Genomic DNA, 15,990 nt, shown 5'->3' with positions numbered 1-15,990 from the left:
CTTTTCTTTCAAATATTTTGTTGTAGTATTTACATTTTTTGCTGTTTTTGTTTGGCTGTGTGGAGCAAATAAAGTAAACTGAGAAACCACAGTATTATCTTTTATGTTAAATGCATTCTCTTCCTGTCTCTCCCTGGGAGGTGACAAAATGATCCTCTGTAGTTTTTATATGCCTTATAAAATCCATGTTTATCTTCTATCTGTGGGTTTCTGCAGGAAAGCATGAATCAGATTTTTCCTGTTATAGTAATATCAAAAATTTTATGCCAATGGGATTGGTAAGAAAAAAAGTATTCTCAATTTTAAAATGAATTTTTTATAGATCTCAATTTAAAAACTCTCCTGACCATGCAAAATGAACATACTGTGCCACGATATTGCAAGTAGTAGTGGTATCATTAATTGCTGAGGTGCCATAGGAAGGAAAAAAAGTAGAATCAGCTTTCAGTATAATAAAGAAATTATCTAATTCAATTAAATACCTTCTGTTTCAATTGAGGGCAACAGTGCTGTTGACTTTATCACAGGCAGCTGTTTTTTTACTGACACAAATTTTCAAGCACTGCTTTTTTTTGCAATACAATATGAATCTACATGCAATCTTACCTGTCAAAGTGTAGGAAAAAACTTGTATAAATTTCACTTTAATCCATAAGAATATTCAAGATATTGATATCTATAAAAGAACTATTTGCATAAATATAAAATAGATGTTTTATGATTTGAAGTTTCTTGTGCCTATAAAAGGAGGAAGACAACCTTAGTATAATGAAACAAATTAAATAAAAGTGGAATCGAAAAACAAATAAAGGTTTGGCTAAGTAGTTGTTCTTATAGATATGCAGCTTGCAGTTCATTTACTTCACTGATATAAACTTAAAACTGCATAAACTGTAATAGTAAAGTTATATTAACTAATGGATTCAACTGCTAAGTGTCCAATGTGGTGTGAATAGCCATTTTGCTAAAGGAACTTTGCAGTCTGACCTTTTGTTTTTATCACAGTGAAGTACCTTCACACAAGCCTTTTTAAAGTAGCACACCACCATCTGTTGGTACATTATGTATTTATTTATTTCTTATGTAAATGTCTTAGATCAAAATTTTAGAACTTTTAGGAAGATAATTTCTAACAACCTCTTGGGACATACAAAAAGGGCAGTGCTGATTAATGTAGTTTTGGTTAAAACATTGTTGAACTGATTTTTTTTTCTTTTTTTGATACATGCCAATATGTAATGTCTAATCAGAAGACATACCAAATAAGCAGTCTTATAGTAGTATGTAGTTTCTATTTGTCTGAGGTAACTGCTGCTTCTAATGATTTTACAGTCTATAAGGAAATATCCTGTACTCCTGTTATGAATGCCTCTCTTTTGAAGCACATGATTGAATGCTATTGTGTTTTCAGAGCCTAAAAGAGTCTGTGGCCATTTCCAGATAGTGCTGTTCACTCTGAGACTTTGCTGCTTGTAGGTTGGCAGTGGAAGCAGTGAAGCAGCCCTTCTAAATAAGGGCTAAATACATTGTTTTGTATGTTTAGCATATGTCTTTGGGGGAAGATAGGCCTTTCTTTTGTTAAAGCTTAACCAGAAGAAGAAAAAGTCCAAATAAATGCTAATCTGTAGGATCTAAGCAGGAAACTGTGACCTTGTTTGGTGTTCAGTTCCCTGCTTGCTTTTAGAAATACTGAAATACAAGAAACAACTCTGAACTAAAATACTGTGATATTAAGCGTAGTCAGAAAAATGCCAGCAATATTTAGATGGATTAAACCAAACTAATCAGCTCTCAGGTGAGATATTGCAAAGCTATAGGGATCAAAGATGATAATACCAAGGCAGTGACAAGGTGGGGTAATCTGGAGTGTGATGAAAGAGTCACTTTGAAATCTTGTCATCCTTGATACCCTACCAGATGACAGTTGCATTTATATTACTTTTTATGTGTTCCAAGCCCTGTCTAGATTCTTGCAAGGTCGTGTAGAGGAAATTTCAGAAGTACCACTCATTCTTATTTTATTACTACAAAAGCCTGCTGATTTTTCCAGGAACACCTAATGGGCTTGTGGCTCAACCAGGATTGATCTGACTCCAGATTCATTGTAGTTTTTGATATATGCCAATCATTTTGATCTGTCCAGGGGTGTTCAGGGATCCAGGCATCTGAATGAATCCCACAGTTAAGTGTAGCAAGACAGAAAACAATGAAAGAAAAAAATATCAAAACCCAGCAAAGATCAAAGATATTTCTGATAACACACAAGCAGCCTCTCAGAAGACACACAGGGAAGAAGACAAGTAGGAAAAAAAAAAAAAAAGCAAAAGGTTCGACAAATAAAATGAGTTTTACAGGGACTGGAAGTTATGGAATCTTGTGGGCAACGTCCATATCCCACAGTATGATGGGTGCTGAAGTTATTGCAAAATATATACCAGAAGCCAGACTGCTTAGTTATCGGTCAAAAAAGTTGCAAAATTTCACCCAATTTCTTCCTTAGTTTGAAATTCACAGATGAAACATGTTATTGAATAGGTACTGTAGAAAAAGAGCTCTGTGGAGAGTTAATTTCCTGGCACTTATTTTTGTCTTTTAACATGAGGGTGTTTTTCCCTAATCTTGCAACACTCTGCTAGTTTGCTTGTTATCTCGAAGACTGTCCCATCATTTTTTTTTCAGTGACTCTAGATGTCTACTGAATCACTGATTATAAAGATAATTTGCAAGGAGTACATACTCAGGCAGTGCTAAGTCTTCTGTTTCAAATGAAAGTTTCGCAATTAAGTAATTTGAACAATCTGTTAGATTTGCTAATTAAAAACTGGCCTCAGGACATATTCCTGTGTGCACCTATGAACCTTTGTCTCAATGAGCTAAAACATATATTCACTGCAGTTTGAGAGTAGTGTATACAGTAAAAGAATCCATTAATTTATTTGACCATGTGAGAATCAGTCTGGAATAATTTTATAGCAATTGTTAACACAGACCTTAGGAGAAAGAACTGTTTAATATCAGTAGCGACTTACCTGGATTTGTGATTCCTCAGGGACATTTACATGGTTTGTCAGTAGGAAAAGGATTCTATAAGACTTCAGATGTGGCAGTTTGGGGACCTTATTCTCGAATCACAGGATCAAACAGAATGGTTGAGGTTGGACCTACTCAAGCAGGACCACCTAAAGCCATTTGCCCAGGACCACATCCTTATGTATTTTGAATATTTCCAAGAAAGGAGACTCCATGGTGTCTCTGAGCAACCTGTGCCAGTGTTTGATTAACCTCACAGTAAAAAAATGTTTCCTTATACTGAGAAGGAATCTTTGTGTTTTGGTTTGTGCCCATTGCCTTTGGTCCTGTCACTGGGAACCACTGAAAAGAGAGTGGTTCCATCTTCTCCCCTCCCTCACCTCAGATATGTGTATAAACATGTAAGATCTTCCCTGAGCCTTCTCTAGGCTGAATGGTCCCATCCCTCTCAGTTGTTCCTCATAGGAAAAATGCTCCAGTCCTTTAACCATTTTCATGGTCCTAGAAGTTTTTTTTATTTATTTTCTGAAGCAGCCATGACTTACCCCGCCAGATTATTCAACACAACATCCTTATCCCTGTAGAACATCTAATAATTTCCTAGAAGCTGTAGAAATTCTAATAAGATGTAGGGACACTGCCCCCTAACATACACTCTATGACTGTGTGTTTACACATACTAGAACTGTTAGTTTTATTTATGAAAGTGTTTCCACAGGTCTGGGTCCATGCCAGACTTCTCCAGAGATTTCTGTTAGTGACTGGAGAAAATTGCCCTAAGCAGCTAAGGAATAAGGTCCACATTCTGCAGTCAGTTATAAATGTGCATACTGTTACAGGGAAAGATCAAGGTACAAAGAGTTTCTTTCCAGAGCAAGGATTTGTGTCATAGTTGTTACTAACACTGACCCACTCTTAGTACAGACACTCAGTAGCAGTGAATGAGCAATGTAACTCCTGTCTTTGGAGCGGGTAGCATCCAATCCCTGTTCCAAGAGTATCTCAGAGACTTTCAAGCACCAGGGTGCATGCAGATCCTACATCTGACGTTTACTGGTATGTAGCCACATGTCTGGTATCTGCAAATAGTCCTGTTCTGCTGTTCTTCCACACCTTCTACTCCTCCTGGTCTCAAGGTGTTTTTCCACGAATCAACATAGAAGTAAAGTAAATGATTTCGCACATTTAAACTAAACTTGAATTATAAATGGGAGGGAATCAGCAAACTGTTTTTAGTGTATTTTGCCTTTTCACTTTTTCTGCTCCTTGGACTTTGGTTAACATCACTTGCCTTGAGCTTCGGTCTTGATTCTTGCAATGGAAATGCCTCTTACTGGGAACAAGAGCTCCCTTTTAAAACTATCTCAGTCACCATACAGCTTTGTGATAGAAGAAATTCCAGACCCCTCTCTCCTGGCTTCATGTAGGAAGAGACATACAAGATTATGTACTGATAAATTTAATTTTGTGCTGGGATTTATGTAATATGAATGTTCAGTTTCCCATCTGTTTTGTAGCTAAAACACAAAAACCCCTATAAGCATATGCATACTAGAATTAGGGATATAACTACTTTTTAACTCTTTTATCTATCTGCAGCAACACTGAACTCCATGAGGCCTAATTTATCCTCTCCTTTGTCTCCTTGCCAGCTCAACTCTGCTACTTCTAGTACAGCATCTCACAGAGTTTTTTGAATTATTAAGTCCTTATTATAAATTTGTAATCCGCAATAAAGGCTACAGTCAATATGTCTATGGCTATGCCAATATCACATCTAAATTGTTTGTGGGTTGTCACAGTAATTTACAACAAAGAAGTTGATCACTTTCTAGTTTAGGACATTAGAGAACAATATTTTGCAAGCTGTCCTCTTAATTTTTTTTTTTTTTAACCTACCATAGGTAGGTTAGACTCTAACTAGGCAAGATGCTCCTATATTCATTTTATAGGCATAATATTTTTTGAAGTGTTTTTCTCACTAGTTTGATGCCATGCACACAATTCTGTAAATTCACATCCCTGTCTTGTGCTAAAAAAAAACACAACAAAGCATCACCAATGAGGAATGGATTGTATTAGTGAAATAAGGGTGGACTAATAGCAGAAGATTCCCTATACTGCCCTGTATAAACATTTCTGTCTAGCTAGCTGGCTAGCAAGTTGCCACTGAAAAGTCAGTATTAGTTTCAATAATTAGGTCTATAATTAAAACACATCATTAGTCATGATTAATTGGCCTAAATGGAGAAACAGCCTGGTCATATGGATACTAATTCGAGCATTAGCTTATTTATGCATACTATAATATAAGCCTTTCCAAAATTACATTAGTACCTCAACTAGTAAATCCTGTGGTGATCAGTGTAAATTAGGTTTTGAAATGTATGCTTTTTGAAAATAAAACCATCCTGAATTACTCAGACATTTTAAATCATTTCACACATAGTGTCTTTGGTGGAAGTGTATTAAGAAACAAAAGTCAAAATATTTTGAGCTTATGGAAACTCACAGCTTTACTCAGTACAAATAGGAATTTTGTTTGCATCGTAAAATTAAGAAAAAGAACACAATACATGAATAATAATGATATGCAGCTGCACTACTGAAGGTGTTTATGAAATTGTTTTGATCTGTGCTTTATTAGACTATTTGATTTACTCAGCTTTCAGGTTCACAGAACATAATTGTACTGTAGTTTATAGTATGTACAGTCATTCAGGAACATTAACAATTTGCTGATAAATTCTCTTCTATCTTAGAAACCAGTAAGCTCTATGAAACTGATTATCTTCATAATGTTCTTGCTTACTGCTTAATGATGATATACGGGTTGTCTTTGTTCTTAATAGCAGTTTGCTGTAAACATACTGTTTTTAAGAGCCCTCTCTCTTCCCAAACTTGCAAAGATCTGAATGATTGAAGTCCATCGGTGTATTTAATACATTTTAAGTTAGCCCATGCTTTGTCCTTCAGAGGACAAACATAGAGCCATGTGACAAAGTTCTATCTATTCCACAGGCAGATATTCCACGTAGAATAGCATTTGTAGCAGCTAAAAATTAAAAAAAAAAAAAAAAAAAAAAAATTTCATCATGATAGAAAAAAAACAAATGGTAGACATCTAGTCAATGACATCCACAATCTGGAAGGTGATACAGGTCATGTACAGAACACTTACAAGTTCCATGGACACCTCCAGAAGTGGCAGGTCCCCATCAAACACTTAGCATCTCTGCAGGTTTAATCTCTAGTGGGTTCTGTTTAAGTTTTTCCTTGCAATTATGAGAAGAGAAAATGGAATTACGACAAAGGAATTTTTCTGGTGAAAAATGTGTAAGATATGGATATATAATTTTAAAACGTATAGATAATTGGAACAAAAGCCTTGAAGTTCAATTGGTGAGAAAAAAATATTTTTAAGCTAATTTTATATCTGATTTGTTTTTTTTATTCCTCGAAGTGAAATCTTTGAGCGTCCATGTTCTTCTAAATTACTACTAATACTCTTCCACTACATCTCAGCATTTGTTGTAGGTTAACAATGAGAACTATGATAAAATCTAGTGCATATAGGTGCTTAGTAAAAATAGATTTTAGTTTTTAGCTTTCTCCAGGCTGATGTGCACAATGAAATGAGGTTAAACAAAAGGGGTTTCTTTAGTTTATTTTTAAAAGATTAGAAAGAGTGACTCACATAAAAGAGTTGAAATACACAAAAGGCTGCTGCAGAGGGGAAAAGAATAATTGCTTCCCCTCATCTGTAGCAAGTAAAATGAGAGCTTACAGGCTTAAATTAAAATAAAGGAGATTCAACACTGAAGCAAACTTCACAGAAGCACGATAGTAAAGCACTTTAATAGAGAGGGAAGTGGTGGAGCCCCTTGTCTTCCAGCTGTGTTTTTCTCTGATTACCACTAGAGGTTAGCATGAGAGGTTACCATGACTGTCATTTTGATGCAGGACAAGAATGTCCTACCCAAAGCCTTCATTTGAAGTAGCAGTATTTTATCTTCCTAAACGGTTTAAAAGAATGGGACATACTACTGATTTCAGAGTTTGCAAAGTGTCTCTGCTGGCATCCCAGACATTGCATGTTGGCTAGATCTACTCCACTATTTCCTTGTTAGAAGACAGATAAGTTCCTCGGGGTGCAAAGTGGCTGGCCAGCCCTGCAATGTCATTGCTGAAGTGCATTAAAGCAGACAGACATTTGAGTTCTGTAGGGAGAGAGGTAAAAATTCTTGAAGTCATAATTTCTCTAATTATAATTACAAGGCTGTGCTAAAAATGCAGGTCTGTACAAAAAATTGTTTCCCTTTGTTCTGCTGTGGCTGCCTAATGTGGTTTCTTTTTTTCTTTGTGTTTTGTTGGTTTTTTAAACCCACCTATATATTTTGGAATTCATTTTAAAGTTAAGCTTCTCCTTCATAGTTACCAGCATGCGGACTATGCACAATAGTATCTGAGGGGCATATTTGAGGTGTCTGGTGGATTGAGCCAGGGTCCTTCAAATTTGTTAACAAAAAGTGAGGAATCTAAGGAATGCAACAGCAACCAGAATTATCTCCTGCCCTGTCTCATGATCCTCTCACACAAGGACAGAACATTCGTAGCATTTAATGCTACTAAATTCTGCTAGCTCTCAAGCATTCACCAGCTATTAGTCTTGAAGGCCATTTTTCTGAATGTTCAAAAAAGAAAAACCAAACAAAATTGCTTTCAGATGTCATCTGACTTTCTGGTATATTGACTCTATCTTCCAGTTGCTGTTTGAAGGCTGAAAAGACGCAGGTGGTCTCCTTCCTTTGTTCAGTGATAGAGAGTAACTAAGAGGCACCTTGTATTTAAGTTGAATTTCAGCCTTTTTAGAAGAGAAAAGGCTACATTGTCCTCTCCTGCTGTTTCTGAGCTACTTTTCTTTTCCTTTCCCTGTATCTGCAGTGGCACTCTGCCAGATTCCAGTTTGTCCTCTCTATTCCCCTTCTCCAGTGCATAGTACTCCCTGAGGGATTTTTCCCACCTCCCTCTTTGTAGCTATTCTAATTCAGATAGCTGAAGGTTTAGCTTTGTATGGATGTAGGTGCCGAGTGTAGTAATTAATTTATACTGGAAATAGGAGCATCTTCCTCTCTATTAAACATAATTTTGTCTCTATTCTGAATGGCTCCTCTATATAGAGGTAGTGTGAAGGTGAAAGAGATTAGACTCGGTGTTAATCCTGTCTGTACTGTATCTTGTTGTGCAGACCTCAGACATTGTTGAGATTGGGTCTGACCTGCACATTGGGAAGGTAAACCTACTTTAATTAAAAAATACCTGAACTCATAACCTTCTGATTTCCCCTATCTTTAATTCTAGTTTGATCTTTTATTTACATTGAGCCAATATTTACCTATAATATATGTTCAGTGTCAGTCAGGTGAACCATAGCAATGAATTGATCCATTCTGAGTTTCTTCACTGGGTCTGTAAAACAGGAGGGTATCATCAACTTGGTTAACCTATTGTGGAACTGAAATGGGTAGACTCTGCAAGCTAAACTTATAGCTGAAATTTGCACCTTCATAGTTTGGTGTTAGACTGTGTATAAACAGTGTGTATGAGCAGATGAAAACCCAGAAGTGTTGTATGAGGCAGATAGAGACCAATACATACTAAAATGGGAGAGTGGGTGGATAACATTCATCAGTGATTCAGAATTCATGAACTGGGACGTGACACGTTTGAAAGAGGTGGCTGAAACTTTGTGTAAAATTTGAAATTTGTTTCTCTTTTTTTTTTTTTTAAGAATGGAATTTAGATTTGTGGGGTCAAAAGTCCTTGGTAACTGGAGAGAATGAAGCTGCACAATACAATTTAATGGTGTCTTGTAGAGTTGTGATGTATGTACCTTTCATTCTAGTGATTAGTTTCAGACTTATATGAGAGGCTAAGACCTGTATCAGCACTCCCATTGCCTCAGAAGTCTTCTACTGTTCTTTGCATAGACTAGATTTTGAAAATGATTAGACACACTAAGATAACTGTAGCTACTTGTTTATTAAGTATTACCTCAAGAGGACAGCATCATTCAGAGTCTTTTTCAGGTGTTGTTTCTATATTGCCTTTGAACCATAAATCTTTCAGTTATTTGGACCATATTTTCTCCCTCACACTTCTACACAAATAAGGCAATAAGCACTTGGCTTTAAATCTCTCTTGATCTGAGAAGAAAGATCCTCTAATCAGGGTGTTTCCTCCAAATGGACTCAGACTCTGCTGCTTCACTCTCTCCTGGCCACCTTCTTTGCCTATAAGTATATGATTTTGATCGTCTTCCTAGAAGGTGAATATCTATCTGCCCACCCTCTCTTTCATATTCTTTGAGGGATGCTAACAATATAGTGTAACTGTGTGAAAACCATTATGGATTTATTACTGCAGTTGGTGAATATTATTATGTACCCTGTGGACAATCAATTATATGTGGCATATATTGTAGATTTTATATTTTGTCTGCTTTAAAAAATTTCTTTCGCTGCTAGGTTCATAAGTTGTAACTTCAAATAAATAAATACATTAAATAAATAATTGAAGTGGGAAGTTTCAGGTAATAAAGAGAGCAGGCTTCTCCTTAGAAAACACTGTGAGTCTTAAAGGAACAGAATCTTTAATAAAGGAGATGAAATAAAAGACCCAAAGAATTTCTTCTCTGAAAAAACCAAACAAACCCCAAACTGCCAGGATTTATACTTAGCGAATTAGAAGCTTCACTGTATATGGTGTAAAATGAATGACTAGGGAACATTTGATTTACCTCTAATATCTATTTAATAGGCACTGCACTTGTCATTGCAGGTATGGTTACAAAAGTATGGCTACCTCCCACCAACTGACCCCCGAATGTCGGTGTTGCGCTCTGCAGAAACCATGCAATCAGCTATAGCTGCCATGCAGCAGTTCTATGGCATTAATATGACAGGAAAAGTGGACAGGAACACAATTGAGTAAGTAACCAGTACTGAACTGCTCTTGACTTTTTCTGTTTCAAGAAGGGTAAAGTAGAACTGGAAAAGCTTTATATGGCATGAAGCAGAATGACTGGGATATCCAAATAGCACTGCAGTTTCAGATGGGGAGTTTAAATGTTTCTCTCTCTCCTTGCTTTTTTTTTTTTTTTTTTTTTTTTTTTTTAAATTATTATTCCATCTTCTGTATTTTGTCACCTGCCTAGCTGCTGTCTGCCTTTGGCAGTGGCTGTAAAGAATATGTTTCAGGGTTAAGTAAAGATAGGGCCAAAAGGTTATCAATGTGGAAGTAGAGAAACCTATTAAAAGTTGGCAAGAATTCATGAAATGCTTTACTGTGGAAAGAGTCTTTTCTTACCAGAAAATCTTAAGTGTACATTTCCTTATACTCATTGCAAAAAATTTTAGCACACCTCCCTGTCCCATTCATTTAATGGCTTCCAGTAACAAAAACCCAGGTGTGGTCATTTTAGCAGGCAGTAAAATGGGATTAGTTTTGCATGCTCTTTGCAAATGTGAAGTTGTTTAAGGCAGGCAACATCTGATTTGACTGACAGTCTGGACACAGGCAATTTTTGTGAAACAGAGCAATTAAAGTACACTTCTAAAGAACTACATACTACACCTACACAGAAATAGTATTATTACACAGTCAAGAAAATGTATTGGAGACTAAGATTCTAAGATTTGAAGAGTGGTTGTTGGATTCATTCCAATTGAAATGCAACAAATATCTTGTGATTTTAGAAAAAGTTAAATTGGTTGAAAAGCAAATGATAACAAAAAAGTACTGTCACAGCATATCCAATATTGAATTTATTGAAATATGTTTCTACTACTTCTCTAAAATGTTTTATGGAAGAAAAAAATACTCTTTTGTTTCCCATTTCCAACCTAAACTTGATTCATTATTATTTTTTAGTAATTTAGCTGACATGAATGACCTTCTTATCACTTAGAGTTTAGGGAAGAGACTAACCAAAATGCTGGCAGGACTGGAAAAATCATTTTATTCCACTGGCATATGCATGACTGCATTGAAAAGCAATAAAGCAAAGCAAATTTTAGGGCTGCCTTAAGGCGACATGAGTTGATCACACATCCCTCAGTTTAGGAATTTAAAGGACCTTAAAACATGCAGTGAACAGGCACCTTGTGAGAGAGCCATGCTCAAAAGTATGTTTATGATCCAATCTGCAAGGTCGAGAGACCAGACCCTTTATACAGCTTCAGTGTTTGATCTTTGAGAAGAGAGGGCTGCTATACCAGTCAGCAGTAGTCTTTTAAGGACACGTTAGTGGCAGCTTTGTAAGAAGCCATTTATTTCCCTAAAAGGAAACTAATCTGTTCACAGTTTGCAGGACAGAAAGGACAGAAAGTGGAAACCGAAGGAAAAGCAGAAAACATCTTTTAGTTTAGATCATCAGCTAGCAAGCTGAAAAATACCAAGACAAACCAAAGCTTAAATGCAAAGTGAAGTGGTTTATGTTTGTTGGGCTTATTGGTCAGCATGTGATCAAGGTTGTCTTCTTCTGTGGAAGAAACAAGGGAATCCATTTATGCATCAGTCCATAACATTAATTTTACAATCTGGAGGAGACTGAGTTTTCCAAATGTTTTGATGCATGATACTTCTATCCAGAAAGATATATTAAAGTATCACAATTCTTCGATACACAGCTCATGGTGGTTGAACTTTGTATTTAATCACACATTTGAGTTCCATTAATTGAATCAAGTTGGGAACACAGCAGATTCCTAACAACTTGTCACGTTTGCATTGGTCTTGAGAAAAAAACAACTCGATAAATTAAATGGGGCCTCAAGCTACCACCAGTTAACACCATGGAATACTCTTGGGAGATGAGACTTCATGAAAAATGATAAGCATTTTTTTATATTGTTCTTTTATGGCAGTATTTTGTAAGCATTTGAAATATTTTCCCCTTCATTTACACAGAAAGTATACTTACTTTCTTTTGGCCAGTAATGTTCAACAGTTTATGGGTTGTTTCTCTGGGATGTGTTATAATCACCTACGATGCTGGCATTACAAAATAAGGAGAAGAGCAGGACCCTCCTAAAAACAATTATTTTATGTGAGGATTTACCTGCTTCTTTAGCATGCATTTAAATAAAGATGATGTGCCTCTTTCTCTTCAGAGAACAATATAATTAAAAGAAGTTATAGTAGTAACTAGATGGGAACCAACTATAGGGATTTTAATAGAGAAATAATGTCCTGCAGCATAATCATCACAACCCTCCTGACAGCATTTTGTCACAGCATTTTGTCACTGCAAAAAATGGATAACCCCTCAGTATTAAGGTATGTGAAAAAATGAACTGTGTTCATCTCCCCCTTGTTACTCCCCATTCACTTGTGTTTGCCACATTTTTCAATTTCTGTCCCAAGTGGCTTGAAAAGCATGATGCATGCTTATCACGGGTGTTAAGGAAGAATGAGTGGGAGAGACATCATGATAATGGTGGGAAAATATGATAGACATTCTTTCAAGTATAGTGATAGAGTGGGATACCCAATGAAAACAGTGTCTGGTCTTTACATGGAGTTCCACAATACTTTGTGTGCTTCATTTCTAGGTTACCAAACACACTCAATGATTCATTAAAAAAGCCTTCCAAAAGTGGACCCACTGTTGACATCCTGGTCTTTCAGATCCCAAAACCAAACATACTGAGTGTTAGAAAGACTAGTTTTTGTTTTTTCCTTTCCCTAAAACTGCTGTACATGTTTATTGACAAAATGTTTTTCAGTTTAAAGGAGTACATTACAAACTTCTTGATGTAAAGACCGAACGATTGTGTACAGGATGCTGAAGTCTATGCAATAGTAACAAATCAGTCATTTTATTTTAATGTTATCCTTTAGAAATAAATGGCAAATGCTCTATTAATGCTCAGATGAACTTCTAAAAAGGTTTACTTCAAATTTTGTAATTAATATGTGATAATATTTATGTGTGATCTGTTGTTTACATATTGACTATCAGTTGGAAAGTTGTGAAGAGTAAATTTTTAGCTATTGAATTTTAGTCAGTGATCTATTGTACAACATATACGTAAGGTCTTGTTTCTCAGGAAACAATCAATGAGATGCCTTGCAGGCAATTAATTGCAGTAACAGGGCTGAAATATAGTATCTTACATCACTCTTTGACTGCTTGCTATCACTTGGAGTGGCAGGAAAGTCCTGCAGTAGAAGGAAGGAAGAAAGAAGTCTGGAACACATACCCATCTCTTCTCACAAACAGCTTCTGGGTGCCATTCAGCAGTTTCCTCAAATTAATGTCTATAGCTTTTCTGGCCACTATGTCAAGTTTCTCTAAGTCCAGCAGTACTACTCCTTTTCTATTTTCAGTCTTCCCTGAAAAAAAGAACCCAAACCAAATTCAACAACAGAAGCATTATACAACCTAACAGTAGTTTTGATTAAGGACAAATGAGGGGTGGTATTTAACCCCCAAATAAGTGGGGTTTAATGTTTTTTAATGTTTTGATTCTGCATTAGGTGCTTAAGCAGGTTTAAGAACTTGAGAAGACAGAAAGAGATTTTCCCTCTTAACCCTCAAAGAAAGAGATATCATTAGGCAGTTGGCTGAGAGATGAGTTCAGCTTCAGCTCTAGAAGATCATTGAAGTTTTGCTGCAAATTTTCATTTTAATCTTTTCAGATTTTCTGTGCATCTGAACTGTATTAATTCTCCTATGTAGCGCAGCAAGATTAAAACTAATGGAGCTAAGAGAGGAGTTAGATGTGATGTAGCCTACAGATAGAGTCTAGTAGTCACAATTAAGCCTCTTTATTAACTACTGATATAATATTAATTTTGAGGGGCTGCTACATACCGGATTCCCACAAGTTTAAAAACAAGAAGATGAAAGAGAGGAAAAATCATTACTAAGATTCACATTTTAAAATGGAAAACAATTATTTTAAAAAAATTAATTAAACTCCAACAAGCAATCAAGAACAACTAAGACCTTGATATTATGTTAAAAGCAGCTATGTTTGGAAGAAAAATAGTAAGTAATGTTTTCTTAGTCAGTTCCCTATCATTTGGAAGATCGCATTACACAATGATTACTATTGACAGAAGTCTTCTCAATCAGTGTGAAAACTCTTACTGTTTAAAAAAAAATCTAACACACACATAAAAAAAAGGAAAATGTGTGTGTCAGAAGATGTTAACATTTTACCTCATTTATTTTCCAGAAAATTCTGGACTTCAGTGCTAAACATGTAATAATAGGTTTAAAATTCTGGCTGATAAATGTAGCTCAGTTAAGATCTAGATGATAGACTTGGTGATAGTCCAAATCTCCAGCTGCCAATTACATCTTTCTTTAAATTTTACATGAAGATATTTTCTGAATGCTAGTAAGACACATGTGCAAAGGCTTCCATTTTATTTACACTGGGATTTATCTTGTGTGCAAACTACATTCCCAATCCTTGTGTAAGAACAACAGTGGGCCAGACAACAGTGACAGCATGGAACATCCTGTGCCCATCCAAACCAGTAAGAATACAAGCGCAATGTTCTTGATAGCCACATACCACTTCAAAATCAGTATGAGAATAAATTCTGACTGTTTGAATGTCATCAGATGTTATTTAAGGCTATGTTTTCTTTTCCTAAAGATGTATTATCCAGTAAGATAATACAGTGTTGAATTTTGCACCCATTATACCTATTGATCTTTTTGTGTTAAATCTGAAGTGGAAATTGTTTTTATGCTGATGTTATTTTCTGTAAGATTATCAAACCCTTGACATAACTTGAGGGATAATTTCAATAAGAGTTTTGAAAATTAATTCATAAATTCATAGCTTGGAATTTACTCTTATCTGCCCCTGTCTTGCCATTGAGCAAACACAGTTCTCAAAATAGTTCTCCATCAGTTAAGCTAACTAATTTAAACTCTGTTTTGGGGTGAAGAAATGCCTAAGTCAGTTGACTTAAAGTCGCTGTACTTGTAACAATACTATAAATAATCTTTTATGTATTTATAGAAGAATCTGATACTTTGTGCTGCTTTTCTAAAAAATTTAATAGTTATTGTTTTTTTGCTTTATTCTTTGCTTCTTTCTTTTGATGTAATGATATCACCTTAAGGTGAAAAATCTTTTATTACACATATGTTGTGTTCTGCAATGTGTGTGTACAGTTTCAGCAGTGTAATATATACTCTGTCATTAAAATGCATGGTAACTCCATGCTGATCTAACACACACTGGAAAAAGGTGTTACTGACAACACATCTAAAAATTTCCTGGGGTCTTCACCAATTTTAATCTCATTTGCTGAAGTTTAAATATGATATCATTTTACTTAGAAGAACAGAACTGCCTTTTGGTCTGTGATAAGGATCTGCTTCTTTCCTTCATTTTCTTTTATTATTAAAGAAAATGAAAGTTTTCAATAATACTTCACCCCAAAAATTGATAACATTTACTTTGTTGAATTGAGACTTGTTTTAAAAAAAAAACAAACAGAAGAACCTGAGATAAAGTTGCAGGGTGTTTCAGCAAATACTGGTGAGGTACAGTTTTACAAAATTTGGGATATTGTCTCTGCAGACACTAGGGAAAGAAGATTGTCTTCCTTGCAAATAAAAACAATAGTAAACTGTTTTATGTGCTCCACATACTTAGTGATTATTTTGACCAGAAATTGGAGTAAACCATACTGTGTTTCTTCTTTAAAATAGGTGACTTTTAATGCTTCATTTCAGGCAGTCAAACTCATAGGTTTTGACTTCCCCACTTACTACTCAGTGGATGTGTCACCCATCAAAGTTTTTGCAGGCACTGAACTTCTGTAGTCTTTGTCAGTAAAAGTGGGGCTCAGTGCTGTCTTGGTACTATCACTAAAATTTTGTATTTTCCAGCCTCACCTGGCTGGTGAGCTTAACTCCTATTTAGA

At 35.6% G+C, this 15,990-nt stretch overlaps 1 protein-coding gene across 1 annotated transcript in view; it reads left to right on the top strand.

Moving 5' to 3' along the window:
* MMP16 (matrix metallopeptidase 16) overlaps positions 1-15,990 on the top strand; it is a 166,267-nt gene that overhangs the window by 73,934 nt on the left and 76,343 nt on the right. The window contains exon 2 of the mRNA XM_030445245.1: positions 9,871-10,019. Within this exon, the coding sequence (XP_030301105.1) occupies positions 9,871-10,019 (149 nt within the window). The remainder of the gene's footprint in view (positions 1-9,870; positions 10,020-15,990) is intronic.

The sequence above is a fragment of the Calypte anna genome, chromosome 2, assembly GCF_003957555.1.
Source record: "Calypte anna isolate BGI_N300 chromosome 2, bCalAnn1_v1.p, whole genome shotgun sequence".
Lineage (NCBI taxonomy): Eukaryota > Metazoa > Chordata > Aves > Apodiformes > Trochilidae > Calypte > Calypte anna.
The sequence above is the reverse complement of the archived record's forward strand: the minus strand, read 5'-3'. Positions and strand labels throughout refer to the sequence as shown.